This window comes from Onychomys torridus, chromosome 15, assembly GCF_903995425.1.
Source record: "Onychomys torridus chromosome 15, mOncTor1.1, whole genome shotgun sequence".
Taxonomy (NCBI): Eukaryota; Metazoa; Chordata; class Mammalia; order Rodentia; family Cricetidae; genus Onychomys; species Onychomys torridus.
In genome coordinates this window covers 28,069,458-28,086,886 of record NC_050457.1, presented here as the reverse complement: position 1 = coordinate 28,086,886, position 17,429 = coordinate 28,069,458, and the positions used below count along the sequence as shown (strand labels likewise).

Genomic DNA, 17,429 nt, shown 5'->3' with positions numbered 1-17,429 from the left:
CCAGGTAAATGTTGGTTATACAGTGATGAGATAGGAGGGAAAGAAGGGAGGGAGGGAGGAAGGGAGGGAGGCAGGGAGGGAGGAAGGGAGGGAGGCAGGGAGGGAGGGAGGTAAGGAGGGAAGGAGGGAGGGGAAAAGGTGCAACCTTTTAAATGATGTATGCTAAATGGTTACAACTATACAATAGCAAAGTTAAGTATTCCCATTGTAGCACAGAAAATGAAAGAGAATAAGGTATTCTTTAAAATTATTTTCCATTAGCCACCTGTCTTTATTCATGACTGATTTTTGCCATGAAACACTTACTGTAATAAAGCAAAATTAGAATTTATGGGGAGGTACTCAGTCTTCTATACCGGGTAAATGTTTTTAGATATAGTAGTTACTCGATGATATAGTTATTACAATCTGCTCATGTGTTCTTTTTTAAACAGGCTTTGAGATTCCATTCTACTTCATATACAATTTACTAAAACAAGTAACTCAAGATAGTGAACCTATATAGAAAGATATCCAGTGAGGGTGGTACCTAGCAGGAATTAGTGACTAAAGTCTTTCCATATGTGCACAAAACAATGTTCATACTTAGTATAAGTATTCTGAGCTGAGGCTTAGATCTCCAAAAGTTGATGGAACCACTATAATATATTTCTATTTCTTCTTCCACTATTAGTACGTCTGTTATATAAGTCAGGTAAGCTGGAGTGGTGCATGTGTGGTTAAAGGGAACACCAATTGCAAAGACCAGGATTGTAGGTGCAACAACGCAACTGTTGCCATTATAATCTTCCTTAGTCTGGTACATATAAAGTTACTAATTTGGTTCACGACAGCTGAATTGTCAGTCTATTAGCATGCTGTTATCTACCTGAAAATTCGTTTATTTGTTTTTCCAGGAAAATGAAGGAGATAATTTAACAAAGTTTCTAAAGTTGACAATAATGAGATTCTACTTTACAAGGTTTATTTCTGTAGTGCGCACGCACGCGCGCGCACACACACACACACACACACACACAATTGTTCTGAAATCTCAGATCTTGAGTACAATAATCATCAGATTGATCTTGACATTTTGTCATTAGTACCTTTTGACATTAGTACCTTAATTGTGAAATAATTCACTATAATAACTTTTCTAAGGAATGCCCTTATATCAGCACTATTGTTTTAGCAACTATGGACGGATATTTATACATAAGAGTAACAGAAATGTATATGCATATTATATGCATAATTATGAGTATGTATTATGTGGATATATATTCGTAGAGAACTATATAAACATATAATTTCAGTATTTTACTGGCCTAACCAAAACTGAGTAGCTCTGAGTTTAGTAACAAATAAATTCTGTCTTGAAAAATAAGGAGGCCGATAATAGAGGAAGATACTTAATACTGACCTCCACATGTCTATGCACAGGAGACCCACACACACATAGATACAGACCCATGGATAAATCACATGCACAGACTGAAAAAGGAAACTAAAGTGTAAAAGTCAAGTTAAAAATCCATTCAATTGCACCGGAAATTCTCTCGAGCTTGTTCTTTTTGTGTGAACAAGTCAGCTGCACACAACAGTAGAGAGACCAGTGTGATGAACTGCCATTATATATAACCATTGTTCAAAGCCAAGATGTTGTTTTTCTTGCTTTATCTTTTAGCCTTACTTTTAAGGTCTAATATGGCACCCTGTCATTTTAGTTCAAAATACTTTGATATGCACTACTAAAAATAAGGAATATTTTTTAACCTCTTTTAATATTGTTTCTGTACTTTTAGACACATTGGGCACCTTTTGTAATACAGTGGATGTCTGATCGAAATCTTGCCACTGTATTGACATCATAATTTTTTCAACTTCTAAAACCATGAAAACCACACAATTCATTAAATCGATCTTTCAAAAAAAATGTGTCTTCCTTTGAGGTTATCTATCAAGTGCCTTTGGTTTGTAACTTACATTAAAACCAGACATAGTACAGCATAAAGTCTATTATTACATTTGACAAAAAAAACCAATTTCTAGTATTCCACAAAAGGATAGAAATATATTTTTAAGGGTGGTGGAGCTAGGGAAATAGCTCAATCTGAAAACTGCTTGTTACATAAACATGACAGGCCAAGTTCAGCCTCTTAGGACTTAGGTTTGTCAACACACTTGCAATCCTAGCTGTGGAAAGTAGATACCTGGAACTCACTAGGCAGCTGGCCTAGCCTACCTGGCCAGAAGAGCCTCTGCCTCAAAAAGAAAGTAGGTAGTACCTAAGGAATGACAGCCAAGTCTGGATGGACCTTCCCACTCACACACACACACACACACACACACACACACACACACACACACATTCAGTATCACACATTCACACACACACACACACACTCACACACATACACACATTCACACTCACACATTCATACACACACATTCACACACACATACACACACATTCACACACACATTCACATTCACACACACATACACACACATACACTCACACATTCATACACACACACACACACACACACACACACACACACACACACACATGCTTGCCCGGATACAAATGCATCCAGAAAGAGAGAGAGTTGCTAGTTAAGATCTAGCCAAATAAAGACATTACCACACACCCATTTAAAATGGATACTAAATTTCTATGGCAATACAAATTGGACACAGCACACTTTCTAAACAAATTTTTGAAAAGTAGAAAATTATTCAAACATTTTAATCATTCAGTAAGGACTCTTTTTAACAATTCATGACCAAAGATTCTTACTGTAAGGAATCTACATGCATCACCCTATCGCTTAAAATGTATTGCATTAAGTGATAAAAACCACATGGTGACAACACTTTGAGCTGGGAGGCAAAGGCACAGTACCTTCAAGCTGGAAAATATACTTCATCCAGCTGCCACTTCACTGCAGGAGGAAGGGCTCTTACTCATTTTCTTGTTTGGTTTGAGGAATTTTACAAAGTGTTAAGGATCAAATATCCAACCAAAAGCCTTTTGCATGCTCGCCATTTCTCTACCACTAAGACTCTCTCCAGACTGAGTTTCGACAGTTTAATAATAGTATGCGTTGTACCAGAGTAGATCTGCTGAGTTACTGAGAGCTAAGCACTAAGATCTTAAGAGTAAGTAAAGAGATCTTCATGAAACAGATTCTCCCTGACCAAATAACCATCTACCACACACATTAAAGGATGACAAGTCAAGGTGTCCTGCTCCTCAGCTCAGGAAAAGAAGAAAGAGAAGACAGCAACATAGCAATCACCTGGGCAGGAGACAACAGACGGGTGTTCCTTTAGGTTGTGTTCTATTCTTCCTGTCAAATGACACATCTGAATGGAAGTATTCTAGCTCTCAATCTTAAAGATGTTTGTGAGATTTCCATACTTGATTTTAAGCATTTAAATAATTTCAAACAAGAATTAACATTTAAAGGACATTGCTTCAAGGTACCAACTTGAGAAGAATAGTCTACATTCTCACAATTATTCTATGTAGAGTATAGACTATTAATTTGAGGACAAGGATTGAAACACAGTTCAAACAAGCAACATCTAGAAAGCTTGAGACATAGTGAAAATGTTAATAAATGATATGAAGAAAAATAAAACTTTATCTAAGCAACACATATATGCAGGCCAAAACACTAAGTTGCCTTTAAAAAAAAAAAAAGCATCGAAAATAGCAAAAATAAAATAAATACAAAAAGGATTAAGAATGCAGGTATAGGCCCTGACATGGATGGGCTAACTGGTGCCTACAGGAGATGACAGTGCCTTCATAACACATTAGTCATCCATTATATGGTATCTATCTGAACCTTTTCATAGAAGAAGCTCTAGCAGAGCCTATTAAATTTGGTATGGAGCCAGACATGGCAGCATAGACTTTCAGTTGGAAGCAGAAGCAGGCAGATCTCTGTGAGTCCTATGCCAGCCAAGCCTGCACTGTGAGACCCTGTCTCAAAACAAAACAAACAAACAAAAATTGGTTTGGTTGCATAATATTATGACAGTCATTAATGAGCCATCTTTCTGAGTGAGAGATGAAGTGCCTGTTAGGAGGGCTTTTTGCTTTGTTCTTGATTTTTGTTGCAATGGAAACTGGAATGCCAATGTTTTTAAGACCTCATTAAAAGTGTAGCAGTGACTTTTTCTGTCTGAATCCAGTCAGGTTTAAAACTTGATGGTTACTTGAACTTATACCCCAATCAACACCAGCTTAAAAACATTTAATAAGACAACAAAATGACCCGAGTTTAATTTTAAGAGAAAGAGAAGAGAGGAAAGAAGGGAGAAAAGATCCTGAACTGAGTTTTTCTCAGGAATTACCTCTGGAGCATAAATATTGATTTTATTGTTATTTCACTTTTTATCCACTTCACCACTTAAATAGGGTAGATCATTAACTAAAACCATACATTTAGCTAAAACTACTTATCTTCCAGCGTTTAAGGTAGTAGAAATAACTAGTCCTTTGCTAAATGTTAATGACCTCTGTTTTAGGGAAAGGGGAGGAGGTGCTCAAGAGCTAAGCCTGTCAGTAAACAGAGGCTCCTTCTTGGTTCTATCTGTAGGAGAGCATTAGTTCGAATCACAGTAAATGCTGAGAACAAGTCATCTTCTAGTCTTCTGAACACAAATGTCTGAACTACAGGAAACGATTGTCAAACCTCTCCTTTCTCATGAACAGACTTTTCATTTACTTTTCTCTGTTCATTTAAATAATGGGTTTATTGCCATTGGAGGTTGGTTGAAAGTAGTTTGAAACACTGGCATTGACTTATTTGAAATAAATATTAAAAACTTAATGTCCTCTTTAAAAAACAAGGATGAGCTCTTAAACTTTTTGGTGGCACATGAGTACTTCAAACAATACAAGTCATATAGCGATGGCTATGTTTACATATGCCTAAAGAAGGTAAACTTCCAGTTCCATGATGGGTGAAGTCAATGGTTCATTTTAAGGAAATGGTGTCAATAGTGTAAACAAATACATGTAGCCAGAAATGGTGGCTCATTCTTTTCACTCAGAAGGCTGAGGCAGGAGGATTACCCTGCATTCCAGGCCAGCCTGTCTAGATCAAGGTCAGCCTGGGCTACAGAACAAGACGGTCTCAAAAAACAATAATATAAAAAAACAAAAAATAAAAACCTGAAACAAACAACCATAAGAGAAAATACATAAATTACCAATTGAGTGAAAAAGAGACAACTTACACAATTAGATTTCATAAGGAACTAGGTATTGAGAAGACAGCTGAAGCTCACTGTTTTAAATGCCCATAACAACATTCACATGTGATATGTTTGTCTACTTAACAAGTCTCCAGTTCTTAGGAAGATTTATCCCAATACCCCAGATGATAATAGTCTCTACTGAAAGCTGTCAAAAAGGCTGTAAAGGAGTTGAGTGCAGGCTTTCCACACAGTAGTTACAAGTGGTTTCAAGAGTGGAGCTCTCCACTTTGTTTTGATTTTCTTAAATGCACTCACTTGTGACCAATCTCATGTGCAATGGTAAAAGCTGAACCCAGGCCGATGTCTTCATTAATGCTGCAGCTCCGTTCAGGCTCACACATTCCAGCCACGGAGGCTAAGCCTGAATAAACAGAAAGAGACACAAAGGGTCAAGCCAAGGTGTTTCAGCCTTTAAAAGCCTATACTTCTAAATGCCTGGATACTTTTAACAACCTCCACGCACAGAAGGAGCAGTTGGCAAAAGGTTAACTTTCTAGTCATTTGCAAAATCACTGGGGGGAATTTCACTTTGCCGGCTAGACATTAATATTTTTTGAACTGCAGTCGGTGCTGGAAAATGTCTAGACTAGGGGTTAGATTTATAAATTTTACTTCTGGTAACTTGGGACCACCTAGTAACTTGAGCCAGAAAAGGGAATTCAAGAAAGCATTTCTATTTTAATATTCTTCAGGCTGTAGAAAGCAAAATATATCCACATTATTTTTCTAAAGAGATCTGTTTAAGTTGAGTGGGTTCATAAAAATATACAAGCAACTTTTTAGTTAACAAAAAGAGGGAATCCCAAATGGTTTTATGAATGACATTTTTATTTATTTATTTTTTACAGTCGATAGTTCAAAACAGGAGGAAAAAAAACTATGAAACATGAAACTGAAACTTCTGTACTTTTTTAATCTCTGTAATTAGCCCTGATAGCAGCAGTTTATGTATATATATGGAGAGAAGTCACTCATGCATTCAATGTTTCCTTCTCTCCAACCCCCCTTCAGTGCTTTAGAGTTCTTACTAATAAGGCAAAACCATGGTGTTAATTCGCTGATTTCTCATGAAATGTTACGTTATTTGAGCTATTTCCCCTTGGAAGCTTTAGTATTTACTTCCAAATGAATACCATGCTCTGTGGATTATGCTCTGTGGATTAGTACAGAATTTGAAATCAGCACTCAGAAAAAAGAATTTTGTGAAAAATGAAAAATGTTGTCTGTTATGAGGAAGCAGATGCCAAATAATACATGCAGAGAAGAGTCATTTAAAGACATTGAAGAGAAAGAAAGGAGGAAATTTCATGTACTCTGTTAGTGTGTTATTCCAGGGTTAGGAATTGCCTTCCCACCAAGGTCACCCCAATTCAGCTCAATGGGTATTTCCTGAGAGCAACAAGCAGTGTTCTGTGGAGTGCAATTGCCCAGTGGCACTGACTGGGGGACAGTCAACACTATTCAATCCACATTTTCTACAAATGCAGCTCTAGAAACTGTGTCTCTCTGTTCTTCCTAATATAGACATTAAGGGAACAGACACACTATAACAAAGTTAAGGTGAGTGCTGATCTGCTGATACAGCTTCTTCTACTGCTTTATAGGAAAAGAGCAGAAGTTAGAAAGGGAGTTCTTTCTGCCTCAGAGTTGTCATAAGCACGGGTGACATTACTCTACTGACCTTCCATACCACCTAGAGGTATCGGGTCCTGAAAAGAAAATAATAAAAAAGAAGGACCACTGGGGCAAAATGAACTGATGCTTTGACTAACCAAAGATACATTATCAACGTCACTTGTAATATCCACATAAATTGCTCACACATCCACACCATGCAGACTAGAAACATGACTTGGTTCTATGCTGTTGGGTTCAGTATGAGAGATCATGTGGGAAGGACAAAACAACAATGAACGTTATTTCTGTAATGAGTCATTTTTACAGGATTACTACTCACAATTATTGACAAATTAAATTTTCACTAACTATCCTGTGGTTTTTCTAAAGATGGTGGTGCTGCATTGGGTTGTACTTTGTTTGTTTGTTTGTTTGTTTGTTTGTTTTGTTTTTTCTTTGATTGGCGTTGGAGTGGTTTTCTTTTGGTATGTGTTCTATGAATGTATTTTGAGTTATGAGTTCTCACTGACACGCCAGTGTAGTTATAAGTACATATTTGCTTGATACCTGATCTAAAACTGTTAACAAGCTAAGAAACAACATTAGAAAGGCTTTATTTGGAGAATAACTATTGATTTGTGACCTGGTATATGTTTCATTAAGTCCCACCACTTTCTAGTTTTCTGACAACTGCTATTGTCAAAACTCCTATGTGTGAAAGTGTTGATCAGGGTTTCATTACCGTTGGGTCAATTAGATTTCCTCAGTTTGCTGGTCAGTTTGCACCCTTAACCCAACTACCATTATAATGTAACTGGCCATTAGAATTGTTAACCAAGAGATTATGAAAACAAAGAAAACCACCTTATCATAAATATCAACATGCTAAAATAGGTAATAAATTACTTTAATTAAAATTATATTTATAAAATAGTAATAAACTGTTTGATTCTGTACCAATATTTTCTACATATAAAAGTCAATACATGTATCTATATATGCATTATATTCAGTTTTCAAAATTTATAATTTTAATTTACAAATAATTGGGCTTTAAAATCATGTGTACCTAGCAATTAACTTAGTGACTGTAGAATTGAATGAAAGATTAAAGTTACAATACATTATTTTGAGCAAAACAAGAGCAAATTATACAGTAAACTACATCAGAACATTAGTAATGATAATGAAAGTACTAGGTAGTCATATTACTAATGCCAGAATAAAGAGCCTGTTAATGTAAATAATATACCTTTAAATAACAGAATGAAAATGTATATACTTATTTCCTTAAAACATATATGCTTGAAAATATAAGCTCTAGCTTATATATATACTTGTTTTGAGGTTTTAGGGTTCATTCATTTTAAAGTAGATAAAAACACTTAATAGAAGCTGGGCGGTGGTGGCGCATGCCTTTAATCCCAGCACACGGGAGGCAGAGGTGGGCACATCTCTGTGAGTTCGAGGCCAGACTGGGCTACACAGTGAGTTCTAGGAAAGCGCCAAAGCTACACAGAGAAACCCTGTTTCGAAAAACCAAACACTTAATAGGTATTTATAGAATTTGAACAATAAATAAATGAATTAAATAAAACATGGTAGGTGATTCTATATCAAATAATAATACCTGTTCCTTTATTATAATGTCATTTGCAAAGGAATTGTATTTTTTTATTGATTTTAACAATATTCCTTTAGGAAAAGATCAGATAGTACTCCTGCTTCATAAATAAGGAAATTGAGAAACAAGGAGGTTTAAAAGATTGTAAAAAGTAACAAATACTCTGAAACCGTCAAGGTTAGTCTCAAATTCAGGTTTTCTCAGTTGGTCTTAACTTGAAACACTACAATGAAAATCCCAACATGAGCTAGTTCAGCAAAGAGAGCTCTTTCTGTGACAGGTATTAAACTAGCAAACTTTTCCATGGTGAATACTAGGTAGGCCTTGGCTAATTGTGATTTTTCCTCTAGTCATAAATCTTGAGGAACATGGGACAGGAAAAGCCATGTAAAAACTGATCAAGAGAAATTCCAGTCTTTGAAGGGATGTTTCACTGAACTCCCAGGAGGTTGGGAACACTTTTTCTCATAAGTCCTCTATAACTGGATATTCCCAAACACTTAGGATAGTCACAGGAACCGACTTATTCATTTACAGATAAGAAAACTGCAGCTTGATACAGATAGAGAGGTCAAAAACATTGACTTTCTCTTGCTTAGATATTGAGTCCGTAAAAAGATTTCATGACGCTAAAAATTGTCAAAGGGAAAAAAATTCTCATGCCTTAAAATAACATTAGTTGCTTTGTTATTTGGCTTTCTGAGAGCTGCATAGTAATCCAATGTGTTTGCATTTAACTTTCAACCAATATGAAACCATGCTTTGTAACAAAATATACTTTTTTAAAAATTCAAGATGATTACTGAAATGTTTTTAAAAAGAAAAGGAAAATTCCTCCTTCTTTCTTTATCTCTGGCTAACTGTTTGATGAAATTCTTTGGTGATTGGACTAACATTTTTCTAGATAATATCTGAGTTCATGGGAGATACGCTTTTAAAAAAATACCAAAAGAAGTATAATTTTTATTTTTTAAAGATTTATTTATTTATTATGTACATAGTGTTCTGCCTGCATGCATGATGGAGAAGGGCACCAGATGCCATTATAAATGGTTGTGAGCCACCATGTGGTTGCTGGGAATTGAACTCAGGTCCTCTGGGAGAGCAGCCAGTGCTCTTAACCTCTGAGCCATCTCTCCAACCCCTTTTTAGGTATCTTAGTTTCTTTACTTTTCTTTCCTTCACTAGTCTTGAGGAAGCTTTCACTTGTCTCAGACACTCTGGTTTTTGTTTTGGGAGGATTTTTTGTTTGTTTGTTTTATAAAATATATTAGAAAGACAGAAAATAAGAACATGAGTGGTTACTTTGACTTACAATTACTATTGATTTTTAAATAATCTTCTAAGTTGTTTTCATTCATACCATTTGCCAGAGAATGCAAGGCTAATAAAAATTTAAATTTTTTACTAGTATGGGAACAAAAATTTGTTTCTAGCAGTTATATATCCAAGAAAGGTCATGTTTTAAAATTTTTAGGGATAATTTCCCATGCAATAGGAAGAAAAATAACCAAATTAATAATAATGAAGAGTAGCATCATTGCCTCAAAGAGACATCTAAATTATCCTTTACTCAAAAACAAAAACAAACAAACAAACAAAAAAAAGCAAACTTACCCAATGTTCCACAGGGCTTATTTTTATAAGTGCAGATATCATATCTATGGAGGAGAAAAAAGATAAAATTTGTAGAATATTTGCACATTCATTGCATTTCTTTTTTGGAGCTCTGTTCAGATCAAAGTCAATGCAATTATGAGCAGCCAACTGGAGTGTTGCATGGCCAGCACTATGGGAAAAGGCATACCTCACACACTCACAGTTCTGCCTGCAAGTCAGTAGGATACCTACCAGCAAAAAAATAAAGGGGAGAGGTCAATTAAACTATCTATCATATTGTTTTCAATAGTTCATCTAGAGGTTGCTAAAGCTTCTATCTCAATGAGTGGGTTTTATTATTAATAATAATCTATTTGATCCTACTGGACTGCTAGAGTATCTTCTTGTTGTAGCCACAAACTATATATGACTCTAAACACCATTTGTAGCTCTTTCAACTTATTATGAGTTTATATCTCACAATTGGAATTCAGAGATGGAATATTTTCATAGGAAGTATTAACATGTTAAAATGAAGTCAGGCTTGTTACTGACAGACCAGTTATGCCATAAAGAGAGATTGGCAATAACGACTGATTTAAACAATTAGATTATATAATCAACATTTTCATAATTGGACGAACAGAGTTATGTATCATGGTAAATTTCATTTAGGAGATCAGTAACAACAAATTTAAATGATGTATAACTGCACTTTAAATTTCATATACAAAATGCTTATAATTTTATGTCACTACAGAGACATTATCAATGTTATATATTCCTTATATACTTTAGTGAATATTGTCAAAACTCTCAAGCTTCAGATTTACCTCATTCAGTTTCTGACACCGGGGAAAACGCATGCACTAACATACATGCACATGTACATATGTGCTCACATACACGCACATGTATACAGTAGGACCTGGAAAAATAACATCCTAAAGAAAAAGAGTATACTTTTTACTCAGGATCCTTTGCGCAAGTGAGTATACATCCTAACAAACATGATGCAACAGGAGCCCTAAATTTAGGGTTGAATCAAAGTCTCAAAGTAAGCCAAGAAGTTACAGAATCCAAACAAGGAGTACAAAAGTTAAACTGCAATTGGAAAAGGTCCTTTAAGGGCTTGGAGGATGGTTCAGTCACTAAAGCACTTGTCAGGCGAGCATGAAGACCTGAGTTCCAATACCAAGTAGTCATGAAAAAAGCCAGCTGTGGTGACAAGAGCATGTCATCCCAGCGATGGGAAGTAGAAGCACAAGGACCTGAAATGGATTCCCATACCCATGCATCACTGGTGAAGTGAAAACAAACTATTCCGGGGCCTTGCTGGCCATCCAATCTAGTCTACTTGGTGAGCTTCAGGCCTGTGAGAGACCCTGCCTCAAGGACAAAGTGAAAAGTGCTGGAGGCTGTCCTCTGGCCTCCACATGAAAACATCAATGTGCACCTATGCATGAACACACAGGCAAACACACATGTGAACACACAAAAGAATTAACAAACATGATCCTTAGGGAGTCCATATGTGCTGTATAGCTTGATGTCATCTTGACATAAGCTAAAGTCATCTGAGAGGAACTCTTATGTCTCCATAAGATCTGGCTGTAGGCAAGCCAGTTGGGCATTTTCTTAGTGATTGATGGAGCAAGGCCAGGCATTGTGGGTGGTATGGGTGGAACCATCCCTTGGCTGGTGGTCTTGGGTTCTAGAAGAAAACAGGCTGAGCAAGATATGAGGAACAAGCCAGTATGAAGCACTCCTCCTCCATGGTCTCTATATCAGCTCCTGCCTCCAGGTTCCTGCCCTGTTTGAGTTCCTGTGCTGGCTTCCTTCAATGATGAACTACAATGTGCAACTTTAAGCCAAATAAACCCTTTCCTCCCCAACATGCTCTTGGGTCACAGTATTATATCGAAGCAATAGAAACCCTAACTAAGACAGCATATAAACCCTAGTGCTTACAGGAAGGAAGTCAGGGTTCTAGTTTGGGGTAAGAAATACATGTGGCACCATTCTTTCACCCTAATTCATAATGAGGTGGGACTGATAGAGCAAAATAAAAAAAATCCCAAATATCTGTGACTATAACATTGGTATATTTCTGCTATGAACATTTTTTGACTATCATTTTTGTCAGCATGTGAGTGTCAGAAGATACTGACCAAAACATTTGACTATGTTAGACTTTGAAGTTTGTGAAATGCAGCACCACTTTACAACGAGAAAGCATCTGCACTGAAACCTGATGTTTATACCCAGAGCCTGGGCTGCTCTCAACCTTGGTCAAAGAAGCTGCCTTTTGCAGTGGAAAGCAGTCGGTGGAAAGCTGTGTGCCTGGTCAAAGTACTTAGAAAAAGAGAATAGGGGCTCACCCCTAAATGGGATATCACCACTACCATCAAGACTCAGGGAATGTGACAAAAGAAAAGGAAGAAAGAATATAAGAAATGGAGGACGGAGAAGGAGACTGTGAAATGTTGTTGTTCCAAACATGACCATGTTATTGCAATCAATCATGAACACTGAGTCAGTCAGTAACTCTCTAATTTATAGCATTAGTAACCTCCTGCTGAGATGAAGCAAACATCTCATTTCCAAGTCTCTCTTATGCATAACGCCTGTTTTGAAAGACTTAGTTATTATGTGTATGGGACAGGAACTATGTGCACCTGTGTTCAGGAGCATGGGGACACCAAAAGGGCAAGATCTCCTGGAGCTGGAGTCACAAAGAGTTGTGACCCACCTGATGTGGGAACAGAACTTAAACCCTGGTTCCCTGGAAAAGCAGTATGAACTATTAACCACAGAGCTCCTCTTTCCAGCATGACTCAGAGCTTACTTCTTAGTTCTGCATATGCTATTCTCCTACTACAAAATCAAGCTTTCTCTAAAAATGTAAACAATGCACTTTGAAATTCAAGAAACAGTCTTGTTTCAGTTTACCTTTCTAGAACTATTTATTACTTTCCCAAACTTATGTCTACTTCTACCAAATATACTCACTATGCATTTACCACTATCTAAAAAAATTTTGAATTTCCCTGTATCCACAAACAGTTCATGAAAATCTCTTCTCCCATTTCTTCTGTGCAATTCTAGATATCTATTAGGTTCACTTCAAATACTTTATCCTTCATAAAGCAGGAACTAACACATCTAACTACTACAGCAAGCATGTGCCTGCTTTCCTATACTATAGTCACTCACATCCCAGATGCCGTCATCAGTATTTAAGGAATATGAAATCAAAACCAGACTAAGAAGGAAAGTAGGATCAGAGGAGAAATGTGTTAAATAAAGCAACAAAAATAATGGCAATAAGCTTGTCTTTAATTTTAAAAGAAAATTACACTGATTTTTTTGTGTATCTGTGTTTGTTTACATGTGATAATGAACATGTTAATTTCATAGTTTATACAAAGACCTCTATGTCATTGTACACAGTATGTGTATATAATTTTTATTTGCCAATCACATCTCATCCAAGCTGTAGGAAAGCAAAAACAATTACTCTGTTACAGTCATCGGGAAATACAAAGACAAAATAATTGTGCAAATTAATGAAAGAGTACAGACATCACTATCAAATATGTAACAATTCACCACCTCTCTACCATCACACATGGACAACTCAGCACCCCAGATACTCTGGTGTGTGTAGTTAGTTCTTCAGTGTCAAATTTCATGAGCACTCAGAAGGCAAACTGCATATTATTTCCTCAGAACAGCTCTAAAGTCACCTACTTGTTGGAAGCTGCTAAAAATATACACATGATACTATAATTTTCTTATACAATACTTCATATTTTTAATAACTTACTATGTTGGTCTAATGCCTTTTCATTATTAGTTTTTGGGGAAATGTTATTTTTATTTTCCATCATGTCATCTGTCCTGAGAACATAACTGAATTTTGTGGATCCTCAGTAGTAAAAGAAAATAAACCTCTCCAAATTGTTTTAGAAACTTTCTATATGAATTCCACACTAAAAGGGGGTGTGTGTGAAGGGTGGGCCTAATACAAAAACTGAAGACGGTAGAATAAATAGTAAGATCAGAATGAATAGTTTAAAATACTTTATACAAACACGAAGTGGGTTTTGTTTGGATTCTAAATTTGTAGTAATTTTACAGTTCATCCCGCTCCAAAATTCCAAAATTGTAAGATGTACAATTATGATGACTGTCTCAGTATTCCAAAGGCATTCAACAGACACCAATACCATCCACTTTAAGAGAAAAAGGGGTTTAAATATATAAAATCTGGTACTCAAAAGTTCAGCAGCACCAATGCCACTTCATGGAACAGGCACCTCGGTTTCAATCTAGAACTCCCAAATTGTTTCCGTTTCTACACCACTGCAACTAACAATCCTGCCAGACTACACAAAACCATTCAGTGGTTTTTGTCTGATGTGGAAAAGAAGTCCAGAGAGACTAGGAGGTGCCACCAAATTCATGCCATGATAAAGATCTAAACTGGCTGCCCTACAAATTACTGCCTCCCCTCAGCACATTGCTTGTTTCAATGCTTTATCCTTGTGTAAGAATTGTTTTACCCAGTTAATCCAAAATTCATCGGGGGAGATAAAGGCGTGGGAGGAAGGGAAGGATGCTTGGAGGAAGTAACTACAGTATATCTGAAGGGATCATGATAGAAATGTTTTTGAAAGAGCCAATCTATATAACTACAAGTTTTATTGCACAGTGATCATCCAGTCATAGCATGAAATTGTGTATGACTAAGAGAACATGAAGTTAGCCTGTCAGATTTGAATTCTAATTCTGGTGCTGCCAATAGCTGATTATAAGCCCTCTTCCAAATCATCTCACTGGGCATTAATTTTCCTGTCCTGTCTGTCTCAATGTCACACCACTGCCATGAAGCCAGATGGAATATTCTCAATAAACACAAAAGCACTTAACTTGTCAGGTGGTGGTGGCGCATGCCTTTAATCCCAGCACTCGGGAGGCAGAGCCAGGCAGATCTCTGTGAGTTTGAGGCCAGCCTGGTCTACCAAGTGAGTTCCAGGAAAAGGCACAAAGCTACACAGAGAAAACCTGCATTGGAAAAAAAAAAAAGAGCACTTAACTTTTAAATAATGTAATTTCATTGTTGCTGTTCTAACCAGAGAGAATTCTGACAATGACTCTTTTTTAAAAAAGTTACCCAGGGATCCTTCTTCTAAGACCATTTCCTAAAAAACAAATTATAAAGTCAGAAAAGTAAACACTGCTCAAAATCATATTCTATAGCTGGACATTTCTTATTTCAACATTGGGAAGTAGAGACAGAGAATTCTTCCACATGTTCAGGATGAAGTTCCCATCACTTGGTAGTTTTCACCACACACATTTCTTTCCATAGCCTCACCTCTCCCTGATACAGAGATCAATGTCTCACCCCTCACTGATGCAGAGATCGTGGCCTCACTTCTCACTGATGCAGAGATCATGACCTCACCTCTCATTGATGCAGAGATCACTGTCTCACCTCTCACTGATGCAGAGGAGATCATGGCCTTCAATGGAGTGATGGACACAACTCTGCCCACAGTTTTCAATCTCTTAAATGCTATTTTAAAAATTAAGTAGAGCTATCCTGATCCAATCAACAAATATTTTTTGAAGGAAGGTGGAAATATCATAGAAAAATAATTTTTTTAAAGTCTGGCATCAAAGAACACTGAAGGAATACTTTCTAAATTTTTTAGCAGAGGCTGGAAAGATGGTTCCAGAGTTAAAAGTACTGGCTGCTCTTCCAGAAGTCCTGAGTTCAATTTCTGGCACTCACATGGTGGCTCACAACTGTTTGTTTATAATGGGACCTGATGTCCTCTTCTACTGTGCAGACATACATGCAGATGAAGCACTCATATGCATTAAATGCATTTTTAATTTAGAGTTAATTATTTCATTTTATGTATATGAGTATCCCCCTGCCTGCATATATACCTGGTACCATGGATGTCAGAATAAGCATAGGAGGCCCTGAAACTGAAGTGAAAAATATAAATGGTTATGAGTCATGTGGGTGCTGGGAACTGAACCTGGGTCCTCTACAAAAGCAGTAAGTGTTCCTAAAGGCTGAACCATCTCTAAAACATATGAAGAAATATGTTTTAAAAGTTTATATATAATCCAAAGAGCAATATTAAAAGTACCAACATTTTCTCCAATTACTATATAGTATCTAGAATTTATGAAGTCATATCCAAGACACTAACAGGAGCCTATCATAATTGGTTATTTGTTATATACTAAACTATAGATATTTGTTTTTTATTTCTCAGTGACTATAGTTTAGTTCTGTGAATACATACTAATCCATATTACATTAGCTGTAATTCTCCTATAAATAACTAAACTCTGCATGTTTTGGAAATTATTAGAAAATACCATAATGTATCTCTGATATAGTTTCAAAATAGATTGCTTTAATGGTGGCTACTACTATTTTTCTACTTCAGAATCAACATATTAAAACATAACATACTAAAATGGCTAAATCCATAACAAAGAAGATTATAAGAATAAGGGTCTTCTTTTGAGCTAGGAAAATTATACCTCATTTATATACTGGCTGAAGATAACATCATTTTGGGCAATTTTTAAATTAGCATTAGAAAAGTAAAAGAAATATTTAGCATTACTAGGTAGTTTTTAGAAATACTATTTTCTCCAAAAATAGTGTTTTCTGCAATGAGATACAAGCCTCTAGTGTAGATGAGAGATCTGCCCTCTATTCTATCATTTCTATATATCTTTTTTTGTATAGCAAAGGCTAAATACACCCCACAGTGTAATTTGCAGCTTGCAGATGCCTCATTCCCGCCATGATGTAGGTCAAGCCTGCACACCACGAACCTGCCACGGGGTAACTCAACCCCACAGGCTACGGCTAACTTGAGAGAGACAACTAGGAAGTTGATTTAGCTCTGTTTTAGAATCTTCTTTTTCAGGTTTTAGGTGAAAACTTTAGCCCCACATTGGGGGCCATTTGTAGCTGGAGTTATCTCCAGTCCCACTCGGGCCCACAGATACTCAGACCCAAGTAAACACACAGAGACTTATATTACTTATAAACTGTATGGCCATGGCAGGCTTCTTGCTATCTAGTTCCCATATCTTAAATTAACCCATTTCTATTAATATATAAGTTGCCACATGGTTTGTGGTTTACCGGTACATTACATTTTGCTTCTCATGGCAGTGGTGGCTGGCAGCATCTCCTGACTCAGCCTTCCTGTTCCCAGAATTCTCCTCTATCCTGTCCCACCTATACTATACTTCCTGCCTGGTTACTGGCCAATCAGCA

At 36.5% G+C, this 17,429-nt stretch overlaps 1 protein-coding gene across 1 annotated transcript in view; it reads right to left on the bottom strand.

Moving 5' to 3' along the window:
* Adamts6 (ADAM metallopeptidase with thrombospondin type 1 motif 6) overlaps positions 1-17,429 on the bottom strand; it is a 241,420-nt gene that overhangs the window by 156,087 nt on the left and 67,904 nt on the right. The window contains exons 8-9 of the mRNA XM_036207143.1: positions 10,121-10,164; positions 5,518-5,623 (exon numbers count right to left, since the gene is read on the bottom strand). Coding sequence (XP_036063036.1) covers positions 5,518-5,623; positions 10,121-10,164 — 150 coding nt within the window. The remainder of the gene's footprint in view (positions 1-5,517; positions 5,624-10,120; positions 10,165-17,429) is intronic.